Raw genomic sequence first — 27,911 nt, 5'->3', positions numbered from 1 at the left:
ATATATATTGATCTCAATGGATTGTGATGTGACGTTGCCCTTGAGTGACGTCAACTTGTCAGATTGGTGTCTCCAAATTAGATATTATAGTATTAGACATGTTTACAATAACTCAAAACGCTTGCAATAAATGGTAACTATACGATAACGTTGAAATGTTATAATATAGTAACTAACAAATATGACCTTATTAATATCATATCATTTTCCAGTACCGTATGTACAAACGGTCCTTTGGGCATGATATGTTGACAATTGACAACGTTGTGGGAATTCTGGGTTTATAATTTCAGTCGTTGAAAATATAATTATAATTATTATTATAAACCATACATTAATATGCAACGTTTTTTTTGACGAGCCTTTTAAAATGAATAATTACAAAACTTATAGCGCAAAAAAATTAAGCAATTTCCCATAAGTATCAAAATACATTTTAAAAACTAATAATTATCTTATACAATACAATGATAAAATAACAATTAACTATCTATTTTATTTTTTTTATTTATTTATTCAGGTTTATACAATAAAAAACATGCAGCCCGAAGGCTGAAATTGTTGATTTACAAAAATATATATATAAATATATGGAAACAGAAACATTTAAAAAAATACAAAAATTTATACAAAACATTAAAAAATTTGAATAAATCAGTTAAAAAAATAAAATTATGTTATGTTAAAAAGATTACAAAATTTATATACAAATGCATAGGCCAATATATGTAAATATTTATAACATAACCATCTTCAGCGTGATCAGGTACTGTTTGAATTAAGGATTCTACTTATGGTAAGGGCAGGCGAAGTCTTAAGACGGTTAGTTCTGCAAACAGGTATATTAATTAGGGGTTTATCTACCGTGGTTGATCTAAGCTCTCTATTAATAATGCGGTAGTCGGGCAAAATAGTTCTGTACAATTCCGATTTCAAGAGCCTTTCTCCAAATTTTTGAATCAACGTCTCTCGTCTGGATGCGAGAGTGGTCATATCAGTAAGCTCAAGAGCTGAATCATACGTAAGGAAAGCGGGACCCAGAATAATACGTAAAACTCTCTGTTGCACTCTTTCAATGGTCGATATTTGGGCCTTATTGATGCTTCCATGCCACACAGGGCAGGCGTATTCTAAGATTGGGCGAATATAACAAACATAAACGGATATCATATCATGAACTGGTACATTGGCCCTTCTAAGGATATATAACGTATACAACCTTTTGGATGCTCTTTTTACCATGTCACTGACATTATTATCCCATTTCAAGTCATCCTGGATTATAAGTCCAAGGAGCTTCATATACGAAACAACATTAAGTGTTGTACCACTAAGGTAATAATTAGGAGGGGGAATATTTCTTTTCAAAAAATTAACTCTCATGATATGACACTTAGAGGGTTTAGGGACCATGTGATTTGTATCACACCACTCAGTAAGGTCATCAAGACAAGATTGAAGTTTAGGGGCATTACCATGTTTAACAGTGTCACCAAGAGTGAGATCATCAACATACTTCCACCATCTGCAGCCTTCCATAGAGATATCATTGACTAATATAAGAAACAAAATTGGCCCAAGCTTTGTACCCTGTGGAATCCCACATGTGATGTTGGCATAAGGGGAAAAGGATGAACTAAGTTTAGTATTTATTTTACGATCCGTCAGAAAGCCACAGATGGTGGGAATAATAGATGTTCTCACTCCGATGTCGACAAGCTTTCTAACAATGACCGTATGGTCAATTCGGTCGAAGGCTTTCGTAAAATCAACGGCACAAATATCCACAAAAGAATCACCTTTTTCAATATCACTACTGGTCTATATTTCTTTTTTATATAAGCTATAGTTTATCAAAACAAGTAGGCCTAGATCTACGTATACTTTTTACATTACATTTTTTTTCAGCTGTAGAAAAACTCATTTGGAATTATCATTAGGAACATACTCTCAGATTTAAGTTTTAATATTAACCAACATGTTAGCTGTTTTTTGGTTCCATTCCAATATTGTTTATATCTACCAAGCTATCTTCTTTGTTTTCTACCCTCACCTTTTCTATCTCCTTTGTTGTTTTTCTTTTATTCCTGTCCACTTTTCTGGCTTTTTTACTTTATCGTTTTGATTTACGCCGAGAATGTTAAAGAGTCGCTACCGTATCCAATCGGGTTTGAACTATACCATGAACGCCCCAGTGGTCTAATGGTTAGCATATCAAGCAGAAGGTCCGGGTTCGGATCTCGGTTGGGTAGACTTGTTCACATTCTCACATATTTCCGCATCTTAGCGTTTCAAATTAATTAATTAAATTTCAGTATATCACCAGGCGGTTTAGAATTATGTTCTATGCCTAATGTGTTTATATATATATTATATAATGTGTTTATGTTAAAGGGTCGTTATCCGATCGAGTTAAAGAACAATACCATGAAAGCCCCAGTGGTCTAATGGTTAGGGCAACTGCATATCAAGCAGACGGTCCGAGTTCGAGTCTCGGTTGGGGCGACTTTTTCTCATTCTCACAGATTTCCTCATCTTTATCGTTTCAAATTAATTAATTAAATTTTAATTTTAATTAATGTTCTGTGCCTGATTTGTTTATATATATATATAAACTGAAAAAAATGACAATGCTGTGGGTATCAGTGGCTGGATCTCAATGGAGATACAAAAATAAAAAGCGAAAAGCTAAATCAAAACGATAAAGTAAACAGCCAGAAAAGTTAGCAGAGCTTTCGGGCAACACTAGCCCTTCATCAGTGCAAGTGAAGGAATTTGGATAACGTCATAGTATAAAGCTGGCAAGTGGTGCCTGGGTGGACAGGAATAAAAGAAATATAACAAAGGGAGCCAGGGTGGAGTCTGAATAAGAGTAAATGGTGACGATACCTGTCACGTTTCTCGGACAGGCGACGTAATTTGGTAAAGTTATCCAAAGTACCCTCCATAATTACAGCAAAATCAGATCAAAATTGATACAAACAGTAGAAAATATATATAAATCCAAAGGCAAATTACTGAAAAAAATGACAATGCTGTGGGTATCAGTGGCTGGATCTCAATGGAGATACAAAAATAAAAAGCGAAAAGCTAAATCAAAACGAAGAAAGTTCTCTTTTTATTATATTACCATCTTAGGACCAAAATTAGAAGTAAAACTTGTCTCATAATGACCTCTAATTAACCCCTAAAATTACTCCTGTACTATGTCCTATAGATCAACAAAATGAATGAACAGGAATCTCGAAGCAAAAGTTAGTAATGTAGAACGTTACCTTTAACGTCATTTAAGGGTTGTTATAGCTCATGATGTTCTGAGTAAACATAGACAAATATTAATTAATTGTATCATCAGGCTATTAATCTTTTCATTACACATAAATGATTATTATTCCATCTAAATATACAATAATACAAGCAATCCATCAACAAAATTGACGCAAAGTTACTGTAGCAACAAGATAATTATGGCAATCGAGCCAGAAGACTGAAAAGTTTTAGACCAGCTTTTCAAAGACATTTTTAAAAAGAGACTAGTGTTAACGTGTAACTTCAACCAACTAAGTTTGTCTTTATAATTATAGAACGGTAACAGAACGGATTAGCGATGTTGTTGCTAAAGACGATGGCGAATATATTCCTAATTGTTATGACAAATGGGCAAAGACACACGATGCAGACAACACTACAGTCAATTTTAAAGGACCTAAATTGAGTTTACAATTTTTAGAGAGGTACGCCGGCAAAAATGATACCATACTTGATTGTTGCTTAGGAACTGGACTTTTTGGAGAACTGGTAAGTGAAATATAGTTATGGTAAATACTAAACATATGTTTATGAATATCAATAATTGATACAATGATTAAAAATGTTAATAAATGATATATTGGTCTGGATGATAATTGATTATTAACTATGTACTGTATTTAGACAAAACTTGCTGGGTTTACTAATATTCACGCCGTCGATTGTTTACAAGCCTCACTTAATATTGCTCGGTCACCAATAATGTACCGGAAATTTAAAAACTGATATGTAACATTCATTTTTTATTTATTACAATTCGGAGACATGTCTCCCGGAGAAGCCAGATAGTCACATAGCCGTTAAGGCTAGTGGCTAATTAATTCATCAATCTTTGAAGATTAAATATAAATAGTAATTGTGAAATACCTCATGTCTTGAAGCTCAACTGGACTGCATTGCGCAATATGTGGGCCACTTTCATCTCCCCTCAAGTTCATCCGTTGGGGCCGGGCCTATAGTCAAACGGCGCTAATGCTTCTGTCCACAACCGAGAGCTGCACCGTTTATTTAGAGTTTCGAAAATTCCACCTTTAAGTTTATTTCGAACTGTATATAGGTTATATGTATCTTATTTCTAGTCGTTCTCTGTAGTGTAAACGGGTAAATGGCAACTTTATCGTCCTCAAACAAGGCCATATATATACGAATCTCGTCGTACGATGCAGCTGCCTGAGTTGGCTTAATATAAACTGAATGTATTGCAAAATCTCTGATCTACAAAGATTATCTATTGATGATAGGTTTTGAAATTATTCTGTCTGTGAAATGTGTATCTATTAGATAAATAATACATTCTTATTGGAATTTTTTTACGTTTAGGTGGTCATGTTATCCTCTTAATCAATACAATTTGGCTATCAGAATGGGAATATAAAGACGATGAATGAGGCTTTTGAACAGCTAGTACAAGATGGAAGGTGGACGCGTGTTGAAAAACCTTTAGAAGACAATTTCTATAGAACAGACACAGGAGTAGTACATGTTTTCAGAATAAACTAATTTGAATTATAGATATTTACATTTATTTGGTGAAACCTGTCAGCTAGAAATTGTACTTTAGCAGTTGTAATTAATGCTATTCTATGCAAAATATAAATACAATTACTACTATGATACAAGATGAATGAGCAAAGTGTAATTTTTTTTTGGTGGCATTTTGTAAACAACACCTTCACATTTAATGCATTTCACAACAACATTGGTTTGTCAAGTCAATCGATTAATCATAAATAAATGTATGTATAAACAGCATGTACTAAAACAAAAAAGTACTATTTAACATTCTTACACTCTAACTGTGTGTTTCTTTTTCTTGTAATAATAGTGGTTTTCTTTTCTCTCTCATACTATTATAAACAATGGTAACTATGATGTGGTTATAATTTAATTATATAAACCTAAATAAATTCCTAATTTTATTGAAAGATTGTGGGTCACATGATAGAAAACAACTGCCCTGTTTTCACTCTCGCGAGCGCGGTATATTTCTATTTTTGCAGTGCAACCCCTTAACCACAGCATAACAACAATGCTTTAGGCATGCTCCCGCGAGAGCGCGGTGGACGACACGACCTCTCTTAACAACAATTCGATCTCCAGTTGGAATTTTTCTCTGTTGAGTGAAGTATGAGTTCAGTTCTGTTATTCAGTTCAGTTATAATTATTCATTAGCATAAACCACGACATTGCTTGAGCTATCACGAGAAGGCACCAAACCGGAAGTAGATACAAGCCGCTAAAATTGTAAACTGCGATTAAAACCTGTTTATGCTAAAGAAAAGTATGAATGTTATCAATTTACATCTGTCTTAAAGATGTATTGTCTCCCAAAAACATGAAAAATAAAGATTAATTAAATCAGACTTTGAATAGGTTATTTTGTAGCTTTAATAAAGTGAATCACTTCCGTAAAACAAATCCGGAAAACAATAATGTTTAAACTTATAAAATAACATGATAAATGGTTAAATTCAACCAAAAATCTATTGGCTGGCAGCCAATTTGACCATTTTTTGCTTTAAATTCCATTTTTTTCATGTAAATACATTTTTTTTCGGATCCAATTCTTGGTCGAAGTCAATAACTATTATATAACATTAAAATGGCAAAAAAATTTTAAAAAAATTATTTTCAGGGGGACAATAAATCTTTAAATGAAACGAATCATTATCATCAATTTGACGATAAATAGTTAATAGGCATGAGTTACAAATAATAAACAAACCATACATGCAAAACGATATAATCGTTTTATTTTATTTCATTTACTTTTGTTATTTTTCTTACATACAATGTAGGCCTATTCCGGTAGCTCAGCAAGGAAATATTTTATTCATTTTTTTAAAGTTTTGATTAATAATTAAAATTTAAATTTGATTAACTAAAATTATTTGATATGATATATTAAGATAAAATAATATAATACGTAATATTAATACCAATACATTATTTTTACGTACCTATCTTCTAGAATACAAAATACATTTTCGAGTTTGGTTAAAACTATGACCTCCAAAATAGTAGGTCTATGATTTTAGAGACTCCGAGGCTCATAGGAACTCGAAATAGGCAACGTAGGCCTAAATATGTTTTATATTATGGAACAAACATTTAAACACACCTACTTTAAAAAAAAGCGCACTAAGCCTATAAGTTGGTATCGAATGCGCACTATTCACCAACTTCTAAGTTGGTTTGGAATGTTCTATTTTTAAAAATGTCCCTTTCTGTCCATAACGTCACATAAGAACAAAGGGTTGGACATTACAACAATACCACTCCTGAATTTACCAAAGTGAATCATTAGGCATAACTAAAGCATTTAACCGTTTAAATGGCTGTCCATACGATTAGCAATAACTATGAGTGGAGCTGTTCGTTTCTAATCACGGAAGGAAACTTTGGCTTGGTACAGACTAACTACAGGACAATGGCAGTGTCACCAAGGCGCAAAATACTAAAATAATCCATTTACAATCGGTGTATCTAATTATGGGTCCACAATCGGTGATTTATCGTTTTGGACCTTTCCAATGGAAACGTCTTCGCTTAAAGTCTGATGACGAACATTTATATTGAAGCTCCTCAATGCTGTTCGGTATCGATACAAAACCAATGATATTGCCACCAACGCGACCAAGACTAAGATAATGACGACAATGAGCGCAACTTGACTGGATGATAAATCTGAAAAATGAATATAAACAACATAATGTGTAATTGAAACATTAAATCATTAAAGATATCGGTATGTAATAAATAGCAACTTGCTTGCTACATACATCAATAAAAGTTACATAATCATTAATGTAAATTGGATTTTATTAGATAGGATTAGACTTTTTTTTAGTGTACCGAGTTCTTCTGTCAGGCGTACAACATGATGCTAACAATGTCTACCATGTGCCAAGGCTCACTATAGATTATAATACTTATTTAAATGTCTCTGTTATCTACCGACGAAAAGTAATTGGTAGAGGGTATAGAACATAATCACGTATTTCATAAACTGATAGAAAACACCAACATGGTATTTGAGCGGATTGTTTGCACAGAAGATTTTAACATTCGAGCCTTTGGAGTCACAATGAAACAAAATCCATATTGTGATTTCTTACTTGGACACTTTCCCGATGACATGTTTATTGTTTGAATGAATACTGTTCCATTTCCACTTTCTGTCACCATTGCTTCAATTAATATCTACGTTAAAGTAAGGTTCGAAAAATGTTTGTACGATAATTATTTTGGATTAATAATTGAATAAATCAGTATGGTTATTTACGGCCCTTTTATTTAGTTACTTACACTGTAACTTGTTGGAGATTTATCTATTGAAACAAGTGCAGTTGTCCATTCGTCAGCTATTGTATCCGATTTCCAAAGACGTTGAATTTTACTTTTGCTTTCCACTCTTAACACAGAGAGTATTGGAACAGAAACACCAGTAGTTTTGTAAGTGATTGTAAGACATTGCCGGTTCTCTTTTACAAATTGTGGCGTTTTCAACTGTGCCTTCTGTCCTATGTACCTGTTCTTTGAACTACACATGTAGGAACTGTCATATTCTGTAGAACAATAACAAGTAAAAGTCTAATGCAAATGTATGCATTCTATACGATGAGAAAAGAACACGGTAGAAAACTCCTTAGGTTCGTTTTGATGTCGCTTAATCAAACACTATTAAACTGAGATAATTTACCTGAATACAACCAATTAAATTGATCTGAATACAGTTGAGTAATTGTGCACTTCCCTTTATCTGCAGCACAATCATAGCTTTTTACTGGGAGTGATGTAGTATTCGGGATGGCTTCGGGTGGTGGTGGTAATAATGAAGATTGTTCAAAACATGGGGTCGATGACAATGATATATCATCTAAAGCAATGTCGCCAAGTTTACTTTCCCCGACTGTTCCCGTGAATACAATCTGTTCAGTACGAAACGATGGGAACATATAATAATAAACAAGGCGAGTGAAGTACTTATACAAAATGCTTCTAACATTAAAGGAACAGGTAATTCGAAATGTTAATATACAGTAATAAGATTTTATGACGTCACAAATATATCAATATGCATGTTCCTTAAATATACTTATTAACGCCAAAAATTAAAGACGATAAATTATGGACGCTATAATAGTGCAACAAACAACCAAAATAGTAAAATGGCAAGTAGAACAAATTATAGGTATCAACCGAACTTTAGTCTTCATATTGATATTCATATATCTTACATTAAAGCAATACTGTGAAAGAGCATGTTTTTTTATCTTGATATACCGTACTGTAGAAAAATAATGTTATTGTACTTCCGTACCTGATAAGACGCATTCTGTGGCGATAACTGTTTTCTAACTTCCTTCCAGTCACTCTCGAACACCCTTGGCATTTTCCATAGAACAGTTTTCCTATTTTTCGAATGACTGTGAACAACCAAACTATCGGCAAAACTGTTATTGCAATAATACCAGAAGGTAAGACAGGTATCTTTGTTATATTGTTTCCAATAGTGAGTAGCCACGGTTGCCGTATCGCCTGGACGCTGAGGTTGAGAAGCATCGATGTATATGTAAACACCTAATTCAATATAATTCAAGTAAACACATTACTGGCAAATAATTATTAATTAGACAATCTATTTTATGATTAAGTGAATTTAATCTATACCTAGGTCCATTAACATTAAGTAAGTATCCAGAGTAAACGGAAATAGAACAGGGCCATAGCCACCAGTATGGTTGGTAAGGTTTCAACCTGATAACTTTTCACAGTCATGGCTTCTTCAACAGAGATTGTTCCCTTTTCTTGGGAAAACCAGCCCACTTTTTTTCTCGTGGCTGACTAGATAATGGATGAGGTTTAATAGTCCACAAAAAGTTACGCGCGCACGCGCATTTAAAATTTCAAAATGCGCAAAATTAATTTCTTATCAACTTTCTACGCTGATCATGACATTTTGAGCATGTCAAAAATTCCCACGCGCGCGAAAAATTGTACGCGTAAGGTGCACACAGAGCATGAAAATCATGTGTTTTTCTTTTGAATTATAATCTTATAGCCTTTCCTAGTCATTTTAAAAAAGATTGACAACATTTCAAATTAAAATGACGTCATACGAACACGTTGACTTAGACCATTTTGCGCGCGTTTTAGTTGCAAAAGTGACAGCATATTGTCAAAATTATGCCTATTTTTAATCTATTATAGCTCCTCAGAATCATCCATGACCCCCAATTTTTTTAATTTTATATGTAAGCAGATATATTGTAGATATGAATTCATGCAGAATCTTTACCCCTCGGATGTTATGACGTCATTGTATTGCCACACGAATGTAAAATATAGGATTTTTTACTCTTTCGTTATTGCTTATCACATTAAATAGAGCGCATCTCGCTTATACGTATTCAATTTCCTCAGATATTTTAATGCTGTCTATGTAAATCAACTAGCTTTCGCATAAGTTAAAAATATTTTAATTTTTATGACGTCATCATGTCTAAAAATGTAAATAACGTGGGTCACCTATTTTCATCTTTACAGTAAATTTCAATCTGTTATAGCTCGTCAGAATAAAAAGTGATAATCATGATTAAAACGTTTTCTGGAAGCCATTGGATTTTAGATACGAATTCATGTAATTATTTTGCCAATCAGATGTTGTGACGTCATCATATGGCCAGTTAAATTCAAAAATTCATATTTTCATCTCTTGCGTAAAAGTTCATTGCGCTTAAACGAGAGCGCATCTCACTTTTACGTGCCCAAGATTTTTCAAATTTGTATTAATGTAATTAATTAGATAATTATCTTCTAAAATTGTTATGTTATAATATGTCAATTTGATGACGTTATCGTGTTAATAATTGGATTTAAAAGATGGGTCTCGTAATTTCGTCTATCCTACACTGTATATAACATATACAGTGTATTCTGTAAATACTGTAATATGATGTATGCTACAAAATAGGTACAATTCAGCACTGTAAACACATTTATTTCATGTCATAGGATGGCATAATAATTGTCGAGGTTCATATAGTTTAAAGTATGTGCATGTTGCGTTTGCGCGGATAACCCGAACTTGTCAAAGTGACGAGTTCAAATCTAGTTATATTTTTTTATATATATATTATATATTTTCATGAATATTAAATGATTTTGTCTTTACATAAACGTATGATTTAGTGTTTTTTCCATTAATTGCTGCGCATGTGTCGCCTGAATCAATATCCGGGAACATTGCGCCCAGAGATCTGTAAGGCGATTGATCGCAGAACTACTTCTTTTATTCCATATTCGGCTAAACCATGTAGCTCATTTTATTTTATAATAATAATAATAATAATAATTCATTTTATTGGAACTACAAATGATTATGTTAATTTTCCGTGTTTTGGTGGACAATACATCTAAAATTAGGATTTTTTTAAACAATTAATAAATTAAATACCGTTGTTGTCCCTGCAGGTGTGATCAACGCTTGGACCAGTATCCTTGGTTGCTGTGTTTCCTCTTGAAAGCTGCCACTTGAATCCATACTTACTAGACGGATCTGCTGCAAGTTCGCAATCAGTAAAACCTTTTTCAAAGTCACATTTCATATCCTCTGAAATGTAAAATATTAAGTCTTATCTACGGAGGGAGGCTCAGATAAACAAAAGATGTGTGTCGGTGGAGGTTAAATCGACAATTTTTTTTTTTCAAAAAAAGGTAAAATTTGGGGCCTGCACTCGTCCAAAATATCTTTGGAATTAAATTACAATCTCACATTTTGGCTAGTTAATAGGCCTATAACTGTATTGTTCTTTATCCCGGTCTGTGTTCACGTTAGCAATTAATCTTTTATCTTTGCGTCAGGAAGTTAGGTAATTGGTCGGATGTTTCGTAGCAGATAAATGAATGAAATAGCCACACGTATACTATCTTACTGTTGTTCTGTTCTTTATAGTTATGTTACTGGTGGTATAATCTTCATGGTAATTCAAAATGTAGAATAAAATGTGATTTTACCATCATCACAAGGTGATCTTGTGTATTTAATTTCATCAATAAAGCTACTCGTGTAATGCCAAGCTCCATTTGTGACTTCAAAAATTATCTGTAAAAATAAAAACTTTACATATTATATCTGACAATTAGTAGTTTTACTAAAGACTTTACTGAAGTTTTCATGACAATGGTTCCGCCTGCCATTGCAAAAGTAATTTACTTCAGGATTGTAACTGTTTGTAACTACTGTGGAGTAGCTTTGCGTCAGAGTGTTAAGTAATAATATGGTCAGATGTTTGTCCTACTCTGAAGTGATTAAGAATACTTCTGAAAAAATTATAGGGTGGGACTCCAACCCTCGACCTCCAGATCATTAGCCTGACGTCTATACCTCTGTATCACCGAGCTTGCACTGATGGCTAGGGGTAGATTCGCCTAAGTAAGCAGTGAGTACCGCAACAGGATTGTAATTCTTTGTAACTAACTACTGTGGAATAGCTTTGCGTCAGGGTGTGGAGTATTTGGTCAGATGTTTGCCCTACTCTGGCGAAATTTGTACCTCACAGTAGTATAAGAGAAGCATCTGACCAATTAACATAATTCAATTAAAAAAACATGCAATAGAGAAAAGCGAGATAATCTCATTTGTTGATGAACTAAACATTGTAATATCTATAGCTTCATGTGATACCAAATCATTTTAAATTTGAGGCTCGCTTATGCTTGGTTCCCACTAGAGACGAAACACAAGGACGTAAGGCAACGCAAGCGAATTAACCAATCACAAGCGATGGATTATTCGAACTGTCGCTTGCCATTGGTTAACACGCTTGCGTTGCGTTTATGTCATTGCGTTACGTTCTAGTGGAAATTTATGACGAATTAACATGACATAGTCTTTGCAAATCAAAAGCTCAACGTGACCTTAAAATATACTAACCTGGAAATGATCTGATGCTGGTATATCAATTTTTTGAAAAATCCATCGACTGCCATAGCCTCCAAAATAATCGACCAAAGGATCACCATATAAAACCTGATTATATGGCAGCACATACACATTCAAAAAGTCACTTTCCTCTTGTTGTTTGTAATACCAAAATGTTAAACAGGTGCTAGTTTCACTTTGTTCGATTAACGGGGACATTAAACGAGCAACCAAACCATTCGTGTTCCCAATATCGTACCACCATTGATACCAGTAAAATGGTACTTCGTTATACAAAAAATATCCTTAAAGACAAGAACAACTTTGGGTTATTTTATATTAGATTTACGGTACAATTTAGTCAAACAGAACAGAAATAAAACGTACAGTTGTCTCATTCGTTATAATATCCGCCATTTGAAAGTTAAAACACCGGTTCTCGTCAGATCACCGAAGTTAATCAACGTTGTACCCGGTTAGAGCTTGGATGAGAGATCTGGGAATATCGGGTGCTGTATAGGCTGTAAGGCATTATGCATTTTAAATCAGCACTGCTGACTCTCATGACAGCCCCTGCATCTAGTATCTTCCTCAGACGTATTGGCTTATGTCTCTCCTCTAGTTAAGATCACTAATAGGACCAGCCAAATGTGCTTTAAACCGTCCTGACTTAGTTCCATCTATAATTCATATGAATATAAGACTAATTGGTATTGTCGTTCACGACAAAAATCGGCCATAATAAAATAACTTAAAACAATATCTGTGTCTGTCTTACCTTTATCAGAATGTGGATCAGTTCTGTCCGAAAGTGGATACCACTCGTGTCCCACGCCCCACCACCGGTACCACCAAATGTTTGAGTAATACTTCTTCATGATAGCAGGAGATTGAAGCGTCCAATCATAATCATCGTCTATAGCCTGGATATATCCGCAAAGATCGTCGCTTTCAAAATTACAATCTACGTTTGTCACCGTTTTTATTTTAGGTGTAGTTGTTGGGGCTGTGTAAATAAAAAAACGAATCAGATTACTTTAGTTTTATGAACTAGATCGCAGAAACATCTGATAAATTAATTATGAAATAAAATCTGGCGAAGATAAATTTGATTTAACATTGTAACATGTAAATCTAGGTATATACATACATTGTTCATCTTAATAAAACCTGAAACATTAATACTGTAAGTATAGCATTCAACTTACAAGCAGCCTTACAGTTTCCTCTATACATAGAAACGTCATCAATTGTTACTGCACCTGTTGGATATAGCCCTGACTTTGCTTCAAAAACAATCTAAAAATAAAATGAATTCAGAATTCATTTAGACTCGATTTATTTTACATATTTAACACTCTAAATTAAAGAGGTTTTATTCAATTTTAATTAAGATCGTTTAACAATTGACTACTTTTAATTAGGATCAAAAGCGGTTCATTATGCTACTTTTTTCGAGTTACAATTTACTTGATACACCATACTTTTTGGTGAAATGAACGGGGAGCAATATATGCTTTTAAAACTATACGGCCAACGCCTATTCTGGAGACACCCCTAATTTGAGACACTATTTCTAGTTCATGTTTAAATGTACCTGATTTTTAACCGTAGGTGTAATTTCAATTGCACTTCTTTGCCAATAAGCTCCTCGGCTACCTTTGATAGAATATATCACTTCGATTGTATTTGATTGATTTAATAAAACCCTAAGTTCTTGTGAAGTTGTTCCATATATAAAATGCCAAAACTCTAAACACTGTTTAGATGTATCGTCATTAAAGGGTGAGATGAGTCTGGATGACTGTCTTATCATAATAGACTCTCGAAAATCAGCAAACATGAAAAAACCTGAAAGATAATTAAAATACTGTCAATGTCAAAATCTACCATGCATTTCTGCATGTGAAAAAAATTGAAAGGATTTAATCCAAAGCCCATCATGTTGTCGTGGTAATAGAAAAAATTAATGTTGTACAATTTTATATGTATCCGCTATAATTACAACATTATAAAATCTACGTTTGGTAGAATATCGGACATTATGATAAGCCTACATCATATTCAAAACGGATAATTCTGCACACGTTCTTTAATTGTGTCGTCTTATTTCAGGATAAATGAATTAGGACTTGTAATGATTCTTCGGGACAAACTGTGGCAAAGAGACGTTATTAAGAAAGCCTACAGTAATCCTGCCACATAAATATAGCTATGTCGAAAAGCAAAAAAGAAATAAATAAAACAAAAATACGTCAAAATATGTCAACATTTCGAAATAGCCCAAAAAAAAATACTATGTCGAAATTTGTAATTTGTTGAACATTGTGCTATAGGCCTACTAAGAAATGATATTAGATTCAAATGCTGTACATCATAAACCCTTGGCTGTAAACATGAGGAGGTTTTCCCTACTTTTGATACGTCTGTTAACTAAACAATTGTTAAAAATCTCAAAAGTGGTGACCAACCGACTGTGCAATCTTAAGCCCTGTCTACACTATCAAACTTTATGTGAAAAGAAATGTGATGTGCCCATATATGGGCATGATGATGTCACATCACTACCATATTTGGGTACATCAAACTTCTTTGTCAAACTATCAAAGTAGTTTAACAAAATAAGTGTGACATGCCCAAATATGCTAGTGATATGCCATAATATAGTAGTGACATGACATCATCATGTCCATAATATGGGCGCATCACATTTTTTTTGTCACATAAAGTTTGATAATATAGACAAAGCTTTAGTTATATCGTGTCAATCAATCAGGGCTTTGGTACAAATTTAAGGTGAACATTACATGTTCATGTTAAATTTAGACAGAACAAACATAATATTGATTAATGATAAGATTTTCCTACCGCAGCATTGAATTACATACTAATGAATCATAATTGCAAACTTGGATCTTGACTCATAAATCTGACTGATAACCCATTTGACGGCACCTTGGACCATAGAGGTATACCTCCATGTATGGACCATTTTCCAGGTGATACAACGGTGACGTGTAATATATATAATATATAGTTTACCTAAGCCTGTATTTTTCGTGTGGTCGATTGTAGGTATTCCGGGCGCTTCATGTTTTGATCCAAGGGCGCTGTTTGTCCACGTCCAAGGAAAATCATTATCCATAGCCTGCGTATATCCACAAATATGCGTTTCTTCAAATTTACAAGATACACCTATATCTTCTTTCTCACCTTGAATTGTAAAAACAATAAATGTTAAAAGTCATTTGTAACCAGTTTGAATAACTGTATACAATTTAAATGACTTTACAATAAAGTAGACCTACGATTTCATAAGTCCGATGATTTAAATTAATAGGTATGAATACAGGTATTAGGAAAGTATATCAGAAACTGTATCATAGGAGTTGTTATATTAAAAGCAGTGCCATTATGAAATATATTGCAACTCTATAACCACAGCCTACTATAGTATATAAAATAAAACAACTAATAGGCAACAGTAATTATTTAAGTTTATTACCAGTGTTCCTACAAGACCCATTTCGTATTACGATATCATCAACACCAATATCACCATCTAGCCCACTGCCTCTTATGCTTCGGAAAACAACCTGCAAAAGATGTTTGATATTATAAAGTTCAAATGTAGAGTATCCAATCGCATACAATGATTTAACAGAGAAAATATTAATATATATTACAATAATTACAATTTATTCTGTGTATTAATCTACTAAACCTTTGTATTTTTATTCATAAAGTTATAAGATTGATGGCAAAATGTATGGCTAGGTATTACCAAATCATGTATTACATTTAACAGATGTGATTGTTCTCGAATATTCCCACAATAAAATGAAAATTAATTTGCTTTATAAGCTTGTTATTGCGGTAATTATAATGTAATAGTAATAATGTTTTAATTAAGTACGGTACTTATCTAAATATAGACGTAAATATACTACATGACTTTACATTGATGAACAACACTGAATTGCATTAGGTAATAGTTTATTTGTAAAAGGGCCTTACAAAACAGAATCGCTTCAATACAAGATACTATATTAATATAATAAATTATAATGGTATAATTCTGGGAAATTATTTTGCCCTCAAATTCCACAATCTACCTAACGGATGTCACTTACATCCTTACCGATATACCTAATGTGTGCAAATATACTATGCAACGATGACTAATAGTAATATATGTGAAATTAAAGGAAACAACGAAATTGAAACACTGAGTGTTTAATTTATTTGTATGCATATTTTCATTCAGTAGTAATGTTGGTTGTGTAACCGTGCGTTTTTTCATGTTTTGCAGAAAAATTAAATCTAGCTGAACTAGCTTGTGTTTATGCTTTCTCCCACTCTCTTAAAATGTTAGTAGTTACAAACCGTTATTAGTAATATAATAATAATATCTATGAACAAGGCTTACTCCATCAAGGCTTCTATGAATAGATGACGGATTGGGATCAGGAACGCTAGTAGACCAAACCCAGTACCGTTTTGATTACGATCATGCAATAAATTACCTCACGCACGCGCATTATTTCATTATTTTCGAGCATACATCTTGGCTTACTTTTTCTCATTGATTTATGACACATTGTCAAACTAAACATTTTAGACGAACATCATACCTCTTTACTAACTGATTCACTGTCATGATACCTACCTGAAAACTGTTTTCTTCTGACAATTCCACCTCTGCCGCCCTCCATACATTCCCCCTACTTCCAGATTTGCTCCAAATTTTTCTTCCCGGTAAATTGTCTTGCATTGTTAACAAAAACACATCTAAAGTCTCGATGTGGAGTCCATACATATGATACCAAAAGATCAAACATTTTGAACTATTTGTATCAGAGTTGTGTAGTACCGGTGTCAATATTACTGCCGTGTCATTAATGCTGTTATAGTCATGTGTATCAACGAACGCATAATGCCCTGTGTTTGTGTTACAATTATTAAAGTAAGTGGCAATAACAATAAAGAATGTGATAATTCAACAATAAAGATCTTAATAATAATAATACCATTTACGAACCATACGAACGAGCAAACAAATAAAGAACAAATGAACGATTGAAAAACACTTATAACACGAATGAACGAACAAATGAACAATTGGAAAACATTACTAACCGTTTTCATCCCCGTGTGTATGGTCAAAAAAGGGCCCTGCATTGTAAGTATCTGCCCGGCTGTGAAGACTCCAGATGTAATTATCAGTACTTGCACCTTTTTGAAGACCACAGAAATTGTCACCCTCAAAGGTACAATTGAATACTTTAATGACAAAAACAATAGTAATGTTAGACCGTTTTTTTTGTCGAGCAAATTATATATACACACATATATATATAAACACAAGAGGCACATTAATTCTAAACCGCCCGGTGATATACTGAAATATAATTAATTAATTTGAAACGATAAAGATGAGGAAATCTGTGAGAATGAGAAAAAGTCACCCCAACCGAGACTCGAACATATATACACACATATATATATATATATATATTATAAAATTAGCAACAACAAAAAGTATGTTATAACTAGTGTCGTTTATTCAGCATAAACATGCTCAACTCAAAGGTCTCTACTTGGTATGCTTATATTATATTTTGTTTTAAATTTATAAAGACAAGTCACTACATAAAGAGGATTGAAAAATATATGAGGCAAGTCACTATTATACAAAGAAGGATTGAACAATATATAAGCCAAGTCACTATTTTACAAAGAAGGATTGAACAATATATAAGCCAAGTCACTATTATACAAAGAAGGATTGAACAATATATAAGCCAAGTCACTATTATACAAAGAAGGATTGAAAAATATACAAGTCAGATAATTCAGATAATTCAGATAATTCAGATAATATTTATTTAGATAATAATGAATGAATATGTACAAAATAGAAGAAAGATATTAAAGTGAATATAGATCACTATTATAAAGAAGGATACAAACAGATACTAGTCACTATTATACAAACAAGGATTGGAAAAAAGATATGAGACTAGTCACTATTGATTGAAAAATATAAGACACTTATACAAAGAAGGGTAGAAACATACTAGTCACTATTATCAAAGAATATTATATCACAAGAATGAGTATTCCGCGATTTTCCCTGTAACAGTAATATTGTCCATGTCCGTGGTAGGGCGCCGCCATAAGTGTGGATGTATCTGGGATGTATACAACTTTTTGTGACGGTTTCACTAATCAAAGGCTAGACCACCGGTAGTATTTTCATGATAAACAATGTTATCAACTACATGCCAACATCATGTTAAATGCTATTTGGATATTTAATTGTTCGTTTTATGCAATTTATTTAGTAAAAACTGCCATATAAACAGTTAGCTTTATCAACCGGGCGCTACGATAGCTTGACCGGGCGTGTTGGTGTTTACGCGTTTTCACGAAGGATAGTTTAATAATATTCCTATATTTAACTTGTTTCTGGTAAAACAAATAAATGTTAATGACATTTAACATTTTATCCTATTAATAACATGTATTTTATACTAATTTATATCATAAAAACAATACTTAATTTACCGGGCGTAGAGTAGTACGCGGCAATGGTAAGAATAGGCCGTGCTGAGTAACGATTCGTTGATTTTGGTGTTGCTGTGTTAGGCCTTTTTTGTGAACTAATTTAGCATGTTAGTAAATAATTGTCTGTAAAAGTTAATGTACACTAGTTTGTTAATAAATATGTATTATAAAATAGTTTACAATTGCGAAATATATTATCATAATTCTATTTAATGTGACATGTATAATATCTATTAAATCAAGTCTTATTTAGTATGTATACATCCGCCCTTATGAGGGCGGGCATCACTCTCTGGAGCTCTCCGTTACAAATTTCTCATGCGAAAATCGCGGAATACTCATTCTTGTGATATATATTCTTTGCTATTATACAAAGAAAGATATAAAAAAATAAATATATAAAGGATTGATAAAAGACTAGTCACCTTCCTTGTTAACACAAGGCTCATTGTGTATTTTGATGTCATCAATGGCAATGAATCCCTGTCCTTCCAATCCTCCTTTTCCTTGAAATGAAATCTACGATAAAACAAAGGATGTGCCCACCGTATCTACACTATATTAAACTAGTTTTATATATAAAAATTGATATAAACATTGACTCTTCAAACTTATAAAATTAAATATTGTGCATTTGAAGGTATTACATTGTAGTATTATAAATATCAACCTTGCAACATTGATAATAGCCCCAGATGTGAAGTGCAGAAAGAACGTCGTGAAATAAGCCTATGTTTTAAGTTCTCGCTCGTTAAAGCGTGGTTCCCACTAGCGACGCAACACAAAGACGTAACGCAACGCAAGTGAATTGACCAATCACAAGCGATGGCTTATTCGCTAGTGATTGCTAACTGTATATAACTTCGCTTGTTGTTGGTTAAAACGCTTGCGTTGCGTTTACGTCCTTGCGTTACGTTCTAGTGGGAACCAAGCTTAAGCAAAGGGGACCTAGGACGAATGTATTTCACGATGCTTGTTTTGAATAAGTTTGGTACCATTCACACTTAGACATAACGGAACGAAGTGAGTTGATCAGAAGAGAAAGTTCGGGTTATCCATCGCTTTCCAAGTTTGAAACAAGCATTATTGGTTGTTGTTGTTTTGGTGCTGCAGAGGTTTATATTTTAAAGCTGGGTCTACTACCTTGTGAAGGGCCAGTGGGTTTTGAAATTGATATCGATCTTGTTTACGTTTCTGTCTATTAATGTCTACTTTGTGTTACACTATACATTTGTTACACTAATATACAAATAATGAATGTTTAATAGTGCGTACTATTGCACGCCATGTGACCCACATTCGTCCAATCAAATGACAGGAATTTATTTAGGTGTTATATAATACAAGTTATTTACCTTGTAATTTTCGTCTGGTGTATATGTAATTTCTCCCTCTCTCCAAACAATCGTATCGTCATTTTTTGTAATATGCTGTTTCCACAGTATATTAGTACTTTCTGAATTAGCAATAAACACGGACATCTGACTGGTACCACTTACGATGTACCAAAACTTCAAACAAAACTTCTCATCTTCCGAAGACGATGTCAGAAGTAGAGTAGAAATTGTTGCAATCTTATTTTCACGTAAATACTGTGCATCTAGAAATGCATACTTCCCTGTAAAATTTAAAGCAGAGAGATAGGCATATTGATTTTGAAGAATAATATGTATTAAATAAATATTCCTGAATTCAAGTGCGAGAGAAGAAAGATATTTAAGAACTAACTATGCGATAAATGAAAAGGGTTGCTTGAGATTGATTTCCTGAGAATTTCCGGAAGGCTGAGGTGCCATAATTTTAGTTTCACTCATCTTACCACCACTCATCGTAGGTTTGGGCTTTACAGCTTGTCAGGTAAAATATTTACTGTGACGAACCCCCCCCCCCCCCCGAATCCCCCCTCCCTCCCCCGTTTTAAATAATTCCACTGTATTATTGGCGTTGATGAGCACGTAGACTCTGGTCTGTTTGTGGTAAGTCATGTAATGTTTTGTACTAATCTACTTCATGAAGGAAGTACAGTAATTACATTTTTTAATTAGTTAAATTGCATTACTATGGTTTGTATCATTTTATTCATAGTTTTTTATTTTTCTAAAAGTAAATTTGAGAATCACTCAATGTATGAAGGATAAACACAAATAATTAAAACAAAATTAAACAGTTATTAGAAAAGAGTTACATAATGACTACTCTATTTGTATATCAACTTATTTACCAGAATAACGAGTACTAGACGTATGATCTCCCACAGTGTAATAAGTGTCTGGATTCCAATAGCGACCAATAGACCAATCTTTATCATCATCTGTGTTTTGTTCATAACATGCTTCATGATCGAAATCACACTGGAAATCTAAACAAAAAAAACAACATATATCTAAATCATTTTGTATCGAGAATGTGTTTAGTAACATGACTATGTAATAAATGTGCTTATGTGATGAAGTTAGTTTATTGTTATTTATTCTTCAGCAGTGACATAAACATATTATTTTTAATATTTTCAATAATTTACCATACTTTGAATAATGCAATTGATATACTAAAGAAATCACATAAAGAAATTGATTGATTGATTAATAACGTAGTTCTTAATGTCAATTACATAATTACATAGTTACATAAAAATCAAATAAAAGTGTATAGTGTGGTATAAACGTGACAGACATGTCTCTTCATAAGATACGGCTACAAGAACAGTAACAGTATTTATTGATTAATTGATTGATTGATTGATTGATTGATTGGATTAATTAATTAATTGATTGATTGATTGATTGATTGATTGATTGATTGATTGATTGATTGATTGATTGATTGATTGATTGATTGATTGATTGATGTCAATTCAATTATTTTGTTAATATTGAACACGAACATAAGTGATCGTAAACTGTAGGACGAATAAAACAAATTCACAGATTAGAAAAACAACATAAATCTGGATTTCAATGATTATTTTAAAAGCATTGGTAAGAAAATGTTTGATTTATTTGAAAACTTATATTCAAATTCAAGCTGAAATAATCCTGAATGTTTATAACATTTTGATGTCAAAGATACACAAAGATATTTAAGTATAAAACCATTTAATAGTTTTTCGCGTTTCCGGAATTCTGGAAAGAGTCAGAATAAATTAACGAACTAGAAAGCCACTCCGAGAGGGCATACCTCCGCCTACTGTAAAATTCTCCTACATAAGATTTCTCCGGGTCTTAATGCTGTTTGTGATTTAGGCTAATTTCATTACAAGCATGTGTATGCGAGTTTGGTGTAATGGTAATGTAACAAGCCTTTCAATTAACAATAGCTTCAGTCGACTAACAATAGAACAGCAACGCGAAAATCAAACGAGTGAATTTGAAAAGAAATAGGTTTTTTAAACTACCCGCATCAAAAAACGTGCACATTAAATCAGATTACGTTTTAAAATTACAAATCACAAATTATAACTCTTGCCTCTTGTTCAAAAATGAAGTTTTTTGGACAAGTAGTTCTCGAGAAAATGCAATTTCAGTTTACTTGTTACTTTAAGACTGCTCGCCGGCTTTTGAAAAATTCTGTCCTATCTTCACAAAGTTATAGTTAAGTCAGTCAAGCAATACATGATACATAGTTTAAAGGCCAGGTGCGGGCCAAAAATGTCTGATCATACATTCCAAAAATTATCGATCTACAGTTTTCTCTATGTTTTATAATTTTTGGGATTTTATTTGTGTTACACGAGCTTGTTGAAAATAAGCACTTTCTTATCAGTGGGGGGTGGGGGGAGATAGTTCAAATTACACAGTAATGTGTACACAAATTTTGTAAATAGAGAGGCACTTTAAAAAGCTATGAAAAATAAATGGTAAGGTAAAAAATGTTATCAGATGACTAAATATAGGTAATATAACTTGAATTTGACATTTCTGGTATTTTTATTCAACTTCAGATTTTAATTTTCATGCTATAGCAAACATTATCCACCGTATATCCACCATCTTTTTTTACCTTTTAGGGAGTCACCAAACATGTTATTACAATATGTTAAACTACCTAACTACTGAATAAAAGTCTTCCTGGTTTTTATAGCAGAATTTTGCCAAATTTTGTATTTGACCATATTAAGAGAAATTCATGTATTTTCGTCTTGATTACAGTTACAAATATTATATTTAAAATTCATGCCTGTACCCGAGCTTTAAAGGTCTTAAATCACCATTCAAGTTAAATGTAGCAAAAGGATAATGAAAAATTGATTTCTATAGCGGAAATAATACAGTTTGGTTATTATTGTGTAAAAAACCATAGTACAATATTAATAATAATCTTACCTATCAGACATTTTTCATAAGATATTGTTATGTCGTCAACAGCAATGTCTCCCCTATATCCATTACCCTTATTAGCTTCAAATATTATCTGAAATTGTAATTTAAAAAAATCGCCATGACCGTTATATTTCATTGTATATCCTCATTAGCTTTGTTTGCATATGAGTTTTATTCTTTCTTTCATTCTTTCAATTCTCAAAAAGAGATACATAAATAGGCATAATATCATAATACAAGATAAAAATGGAAACATTATGATTAGGAAGCTAGAAAGAAATGAGTGAAGCCTTTGTATTATCAGGTTACCAAAATCAGGCAAAAATCTAATTTTTGCGAGTTTGTCAGGGTAGATAGGGATGAATTTGGAAATCTCGCCCCTGTTTTTAGAATTTTTAATTTTCTTTTCTAAATAAATGAAAAACGCTTTGCAAAAAATCAGGATTAAGAAATACAAGTGCTTATAAAATGACGTCAGTCAATAAGACAGATTGTAGAGTCTTTTGAAGCAGACTTTTTTTTCTCTTTTGTGGCGCAAACACCACATTAATTTTTTTGAAGAATACTTTGGGTTTTTGTTCAATTTATTGACCAATCGAAATAAATGGGGAATGTGGGATTTTTTTTAGCTCAATAGACAAATGATTAACCAAATCAGTGACTACACATTACCAACCTTAAAGTTGTTTTCCTCATTTATAGGGATATGTGCCGTTTTCCAAACTCTACCTCCGTTGCCAGTTTTAGTAAATAACTCTACTTCGTTGGATTCCCCGTATCGACGGATATAAACACTCAGTTTGTCGATATGTACACCCCACATGTGATACCAAAAAATCAAACACATATCATTAACTTCACTGGATGTTCGCTGTAAGGGTGTTTTCATACGCGCATACTTATCGTAGTATCCGTAATAAGATGTTTCTAAATACGCATAGTGACCTGTAAACAAACAATAGATTAGTGAGAAAATGGTTTGAAAGCCAATGGCATATGCCTATTCATTCCATTGAGTACTTATATATTTAACGAAGTATATTTTGAGCGTTGAGATTGTTTTTCAACGAAAAAGCTTAACGTTTTCTATTCGAATGATTTTTCAATCCGTTTAAAATTTACCATTCGAATACAAAAAGTACTAAACGAATCTTTATGTTTACAACTAATCCAATCGAATACGACATAGGCCTATGTTTTTCGTTGAACATCTACTGTACCCATTTGTGCATTTGTCCGTGATGTTTTTATAAACTTATCTTCAATCATTCGCATAAGTAAAGAATAAGTAGAACAAATAATAACCTTTATCTAGTCAACAAAAATAGTATTATTATACCGAGGCTACCACAATATTGGCATTTTAGTTTAAAAAGAGGGGATGCAATGATTTGCCTTATTACAATTGCACCAAGTGATATATACCAAATAAAAACAGTAGTTTAGATACCAATTCAAGTATGCATTATATGCATGTAGGACTACCAACAGTATTCGCATTTGAGTACACGTCCATGCTGTATAACACATGTATTCACATCTAAGTTCTGCTCGTACGGTTATTTTCTAAATGCCCACCTTGTACGTGCTTGTTTAACCTACAACCTGTAAACTAATTAGCAAATTATCTCGTTATGCAACTTCAAAGTACCTGTAGCAATCTTAAGCAGAAAGAATTGGCCTACCTTGTGCAGTGCCTAGAGTGTGGTCAGCCGATGGGCCTGTTCCATATGACGCCGTATAACCACGATTCAGATCAAAATCTGCTGTATCCCCTGTGTCTTGTATCATACAGAATGACGTCCCCTCAAAATCGCATATAAATTCTTTGAAACATTACAATAAATCAATAAATTATTGTTTAAGATTGATTGAAGCTGTATTTCTTGATACATATTCTTCAACGTGCCACATACAAAGTATACGAGGAATATGAAATGAATAGACCTGTACAAGATAACTACCCGGCCCTAAGGAATGAAGGATCAATTATCAAGTATCTAAGTATATAAACTAAATCCAAATTAATTATTTTACAGACAACCAGCTAGTTTAATAGCTGGTTAAACTACATTAAACAGTCTCATAATGATAAATGTTAATAGCAACGCATGTATTTTAACATTGTAAATTAAGCAAAATTTTAAGTCATACTTTGCACCTTATTGCATCTATAGGAGGAATGTGTTGATTCAGCCTCTCTCTGTAATTTTATTTGAATATACAATTTTAATTGAAACTTATGTGTCTTGATAATTTATTACGGTAATTAAACAAACAACTTACTTCTGAAACAACTCCCATTTAACATTTTAACATTATCAACTGTTATCCGTGCATTACTATTTCTCAATAACTTTCCTTCAAATACAATCTTTATAAAGAAATTTTTAGTAGTTTTAGTATTACATTAATTATTTACATCATACAGGTTCATGTTTGTGTACTTGAATATTTATGTTGAAGATATTTTGAGACATTGTTTTACGAATAAAATAGCATATTAAAACTTAGGTTTTGTGCAATAATGTGTGTGTAAGCTATATAAATGCTTATATTTTATATTTATCTGGTTTTTATCGTACTAATATTTCCCAATCTTTTAAGAATAATTTATATTTATATTTTTATATTGCTATTTTATTATTATAAAGATACACAAATATAGCATATTGTAAAGCAGTATTACGTTACTAAAAATTCAATCCCGTAAGAAAGAAGGAATTAAGTAAATGAATAAATATTGGAAATTTTAATAAAATCTAAAATCATCTGAAAAAGTAGCCTATTATAAGATGAGTTACTGCCAAATAAAATATTTAAAACTTACAAAGGTTCATTGCTAGCTTCACCTATGCTGAGGTGGCTTATTTTTCTCAGTTTTCTCTTTTCTGCAATTGTCGGTAGTATGTAGTAAACTATGCGTAGACTGTTTTTATATTAATTTCAATTTAAATTATTAACAAGGTACTTTTCTAGAAAGTCTCAAAATATCTTCAACATATAACTACTCAAGTAGGGAAACATGAACCAGTACTGAATTGACAGAACATATTATCATAATTGTTAAAACAGAATATAACGATATCTTTCGGTTGTACCTCAGCATGCGGTATGGATTTAAGTAAACTAATTTAAACATGTTTTGGTGTGGATAAATATGAATTGCAGAATAATTTGGTAATCTTTTTAACAGTGTTTTAGTTGCGGCCACAGATTGTGTGTTTGTATTTGGGGAGGGGTAGGGGTTATGCACTTTATACCGACCTTGTAATCTTCCGTAACGTTGGTGAAGTCAACCAAGAAATGCTTCACGTTGTTTTCAGTTGAATTATTTGTCTGCCATACCATTTCTTCGGTTGATGCCCCACTAGCTTTCTTATAATAAACTTTAAATACTGGAGCGTTTCCTGTTGTGTTTCTAGAACTATAGAAGAATTCTAGGCATAGACTTGTGCTTGATGGCGCGAGAGTTTGGCTTGTAATTCTTCCGGTTTTGTCAGATGATGTGCTCGTTGTTGACAACGATAGAAAATAATCTGTATAAAAACAACATTACATTTTAAATTAAATGAATGAAATAGTATGTAATATTTTGTAGCCTGCCTCTGACTGACTATCTCTTTAAAATGTGAAGAAAAATAGTTACATCCATATCAGATTCAGAAGGAATGCGAAAATATTATTTTTTGGCCTACATCCTCCATTGCTCTCCTGAGTAGAAAACGCCTCCGAAGGGGTCATGGACAATGTTTGCTTGTAACTTTGAATGTATAAATTATTACGACCACTTTTTTCTGGCTTAAAACATGTGTTCCCACTTACAAAAGTTTCAACTTCATAACTCTGTAATACAATTTGAATGTTTGTAGGTGAAGTGGAAGAGGGGGTTGCTTTACTATTTATAAAAATAATAACTACCCATCTTTCTCTTGTTTTGATACTAATATCGAAAAGCTAAACACGAGGATAGACCTATATGTATGAATTCATTATATATCATACATTTGGTTTGTAGTTACAGAATTGGTAGTTAATTTATGTGTAGTTTTAAGCTACACGAAAGATATAACTAACTTTAACTGTATTTATGAAACGATTGCGAGCATGCGATTGTAATTGTAAATAGCACGATTTGTATCTGGCTTTACAAATAAATAATGTAAACTACCTACCACTAGTTGTTCCATTTTGAATTCTCTGCCAATCAATGTTATTATTTGCATCATTAGTAAATCCGCAAAGGTTAGAATTAAAACTACACAGATCTACCTGGGCTCTTGTCAGAACCCCAGTAGAACACATACAAATCATCAGCAAAACTTGCCGACTGGTAAACGACATGTTTGTTAATGATTTCCCCAAAAATCAACCGTCAAATGAACTGAACTCCCTACAAAAACTATGTTTTGTATGTGATCTTGGATGATAATATAACTTGTACTACCGGTAGTTCATGATTGTAACAGGCGCGAGATTACTTTATCCGTATGGGGTAATGGGTGATTTCTTTTAAAGAAATTAAATTTGAGATTTTGATATAAGAAAATCGTTGGTTTATTTTAGCTAATTTGTTGTAAGTACGAATATATATATATTTGCAAATGTTGCGTAGGTTAATCAAAGGAATACATTTATCGATCGATATAAATTAAAGTAGGCCTATATTATTATAGAAGTTTTTCTTGTTAACTTTACATTTTTTGTTTTAATGTGTTACAAAGTGAGATTTTGATATATGTGAACATTATTTATCTATTATACTATCTAGCCTACAGTACCTAAAC

At 32.6% G+C, this 27,911-nt stretch overlaps 1 protein-coding gene across 1 annotated transcript; it reads right to left on the bottom strand.

Annotated features, from left to right (window-relative positions):
* Positions 1 to 6,022: 6,022 nt before the first annotated feature.
* LOC140062577 (MAM and LDL-receptor class A domain-containing protein 2-like) lies at positions 6,023 to 27,492 on the bottom strand. The gene is made up of 24 exons (XM_072108847.1): positions 27,300 to 27,492; positions 26,392 to 26,663; positions 25,411 to 25,498; positions 24,810 to 24,950; positions 23,801 to 24,069; positions 23,128 to 23,215; positions 21,027 to 21,164; positions 20,161 to 20,423; positions 19,231 to 19,324; positions 17,375 to 17,518; positions 16,905 to 17,176; positions 15,741 to 15,831; positions 15,278 to 15,448; positions 13,833 to 14,086; positions 13,444 to 13,534; positions 13,014 to 13,241; positions 12,248 to 12,540; positions 11,329 to 11,416; positions 10,769 to 10,924; positions 8,633 to 8,892; positions 8,012 to 8,240; positions 7,618 to 7,877; positions 7,428 to 7,512; positions 6,023 to 6,996 (listed from the first exon to the last, which is right to left on the bottom strand). The coding sequence occupies exons 1-24, from the start codon at positions 27,466 to 27,468 to the stop codon at positions 6,800 to 6,802; spliced, it is 4,341 nt and encodes a 1,446-aa protein (XP_071964948.1). The 5' UTR covers positions 27,469 to 27,492; the 3' UTR covers positions 6,023 to 6,799.
* Positions 27,493 to 27,911: the final 419 nt, after the last annotated feature.

The sequence above is a fragment of the Antedon mediterranea genome, chromosome 11 (genome assembly GCF_964355755.1).
Source record: "Antedon mediterranea chromosome 11, ecAntMedi1.1, whole genome shotgun sequence".
In the NCBI taxonomy this organism is placed as follows: domain Eukaryota; kingdom Metazoa; phylum Echinodermata; class Crinoidea; order Comatulida; family Antedonidae; genus Antedon; species Antedon mediterranea.
Note: the sequence above shows the minus strand (reverse complement) of the source record. Positions and strands in the feature narration are given on the sequence as shown.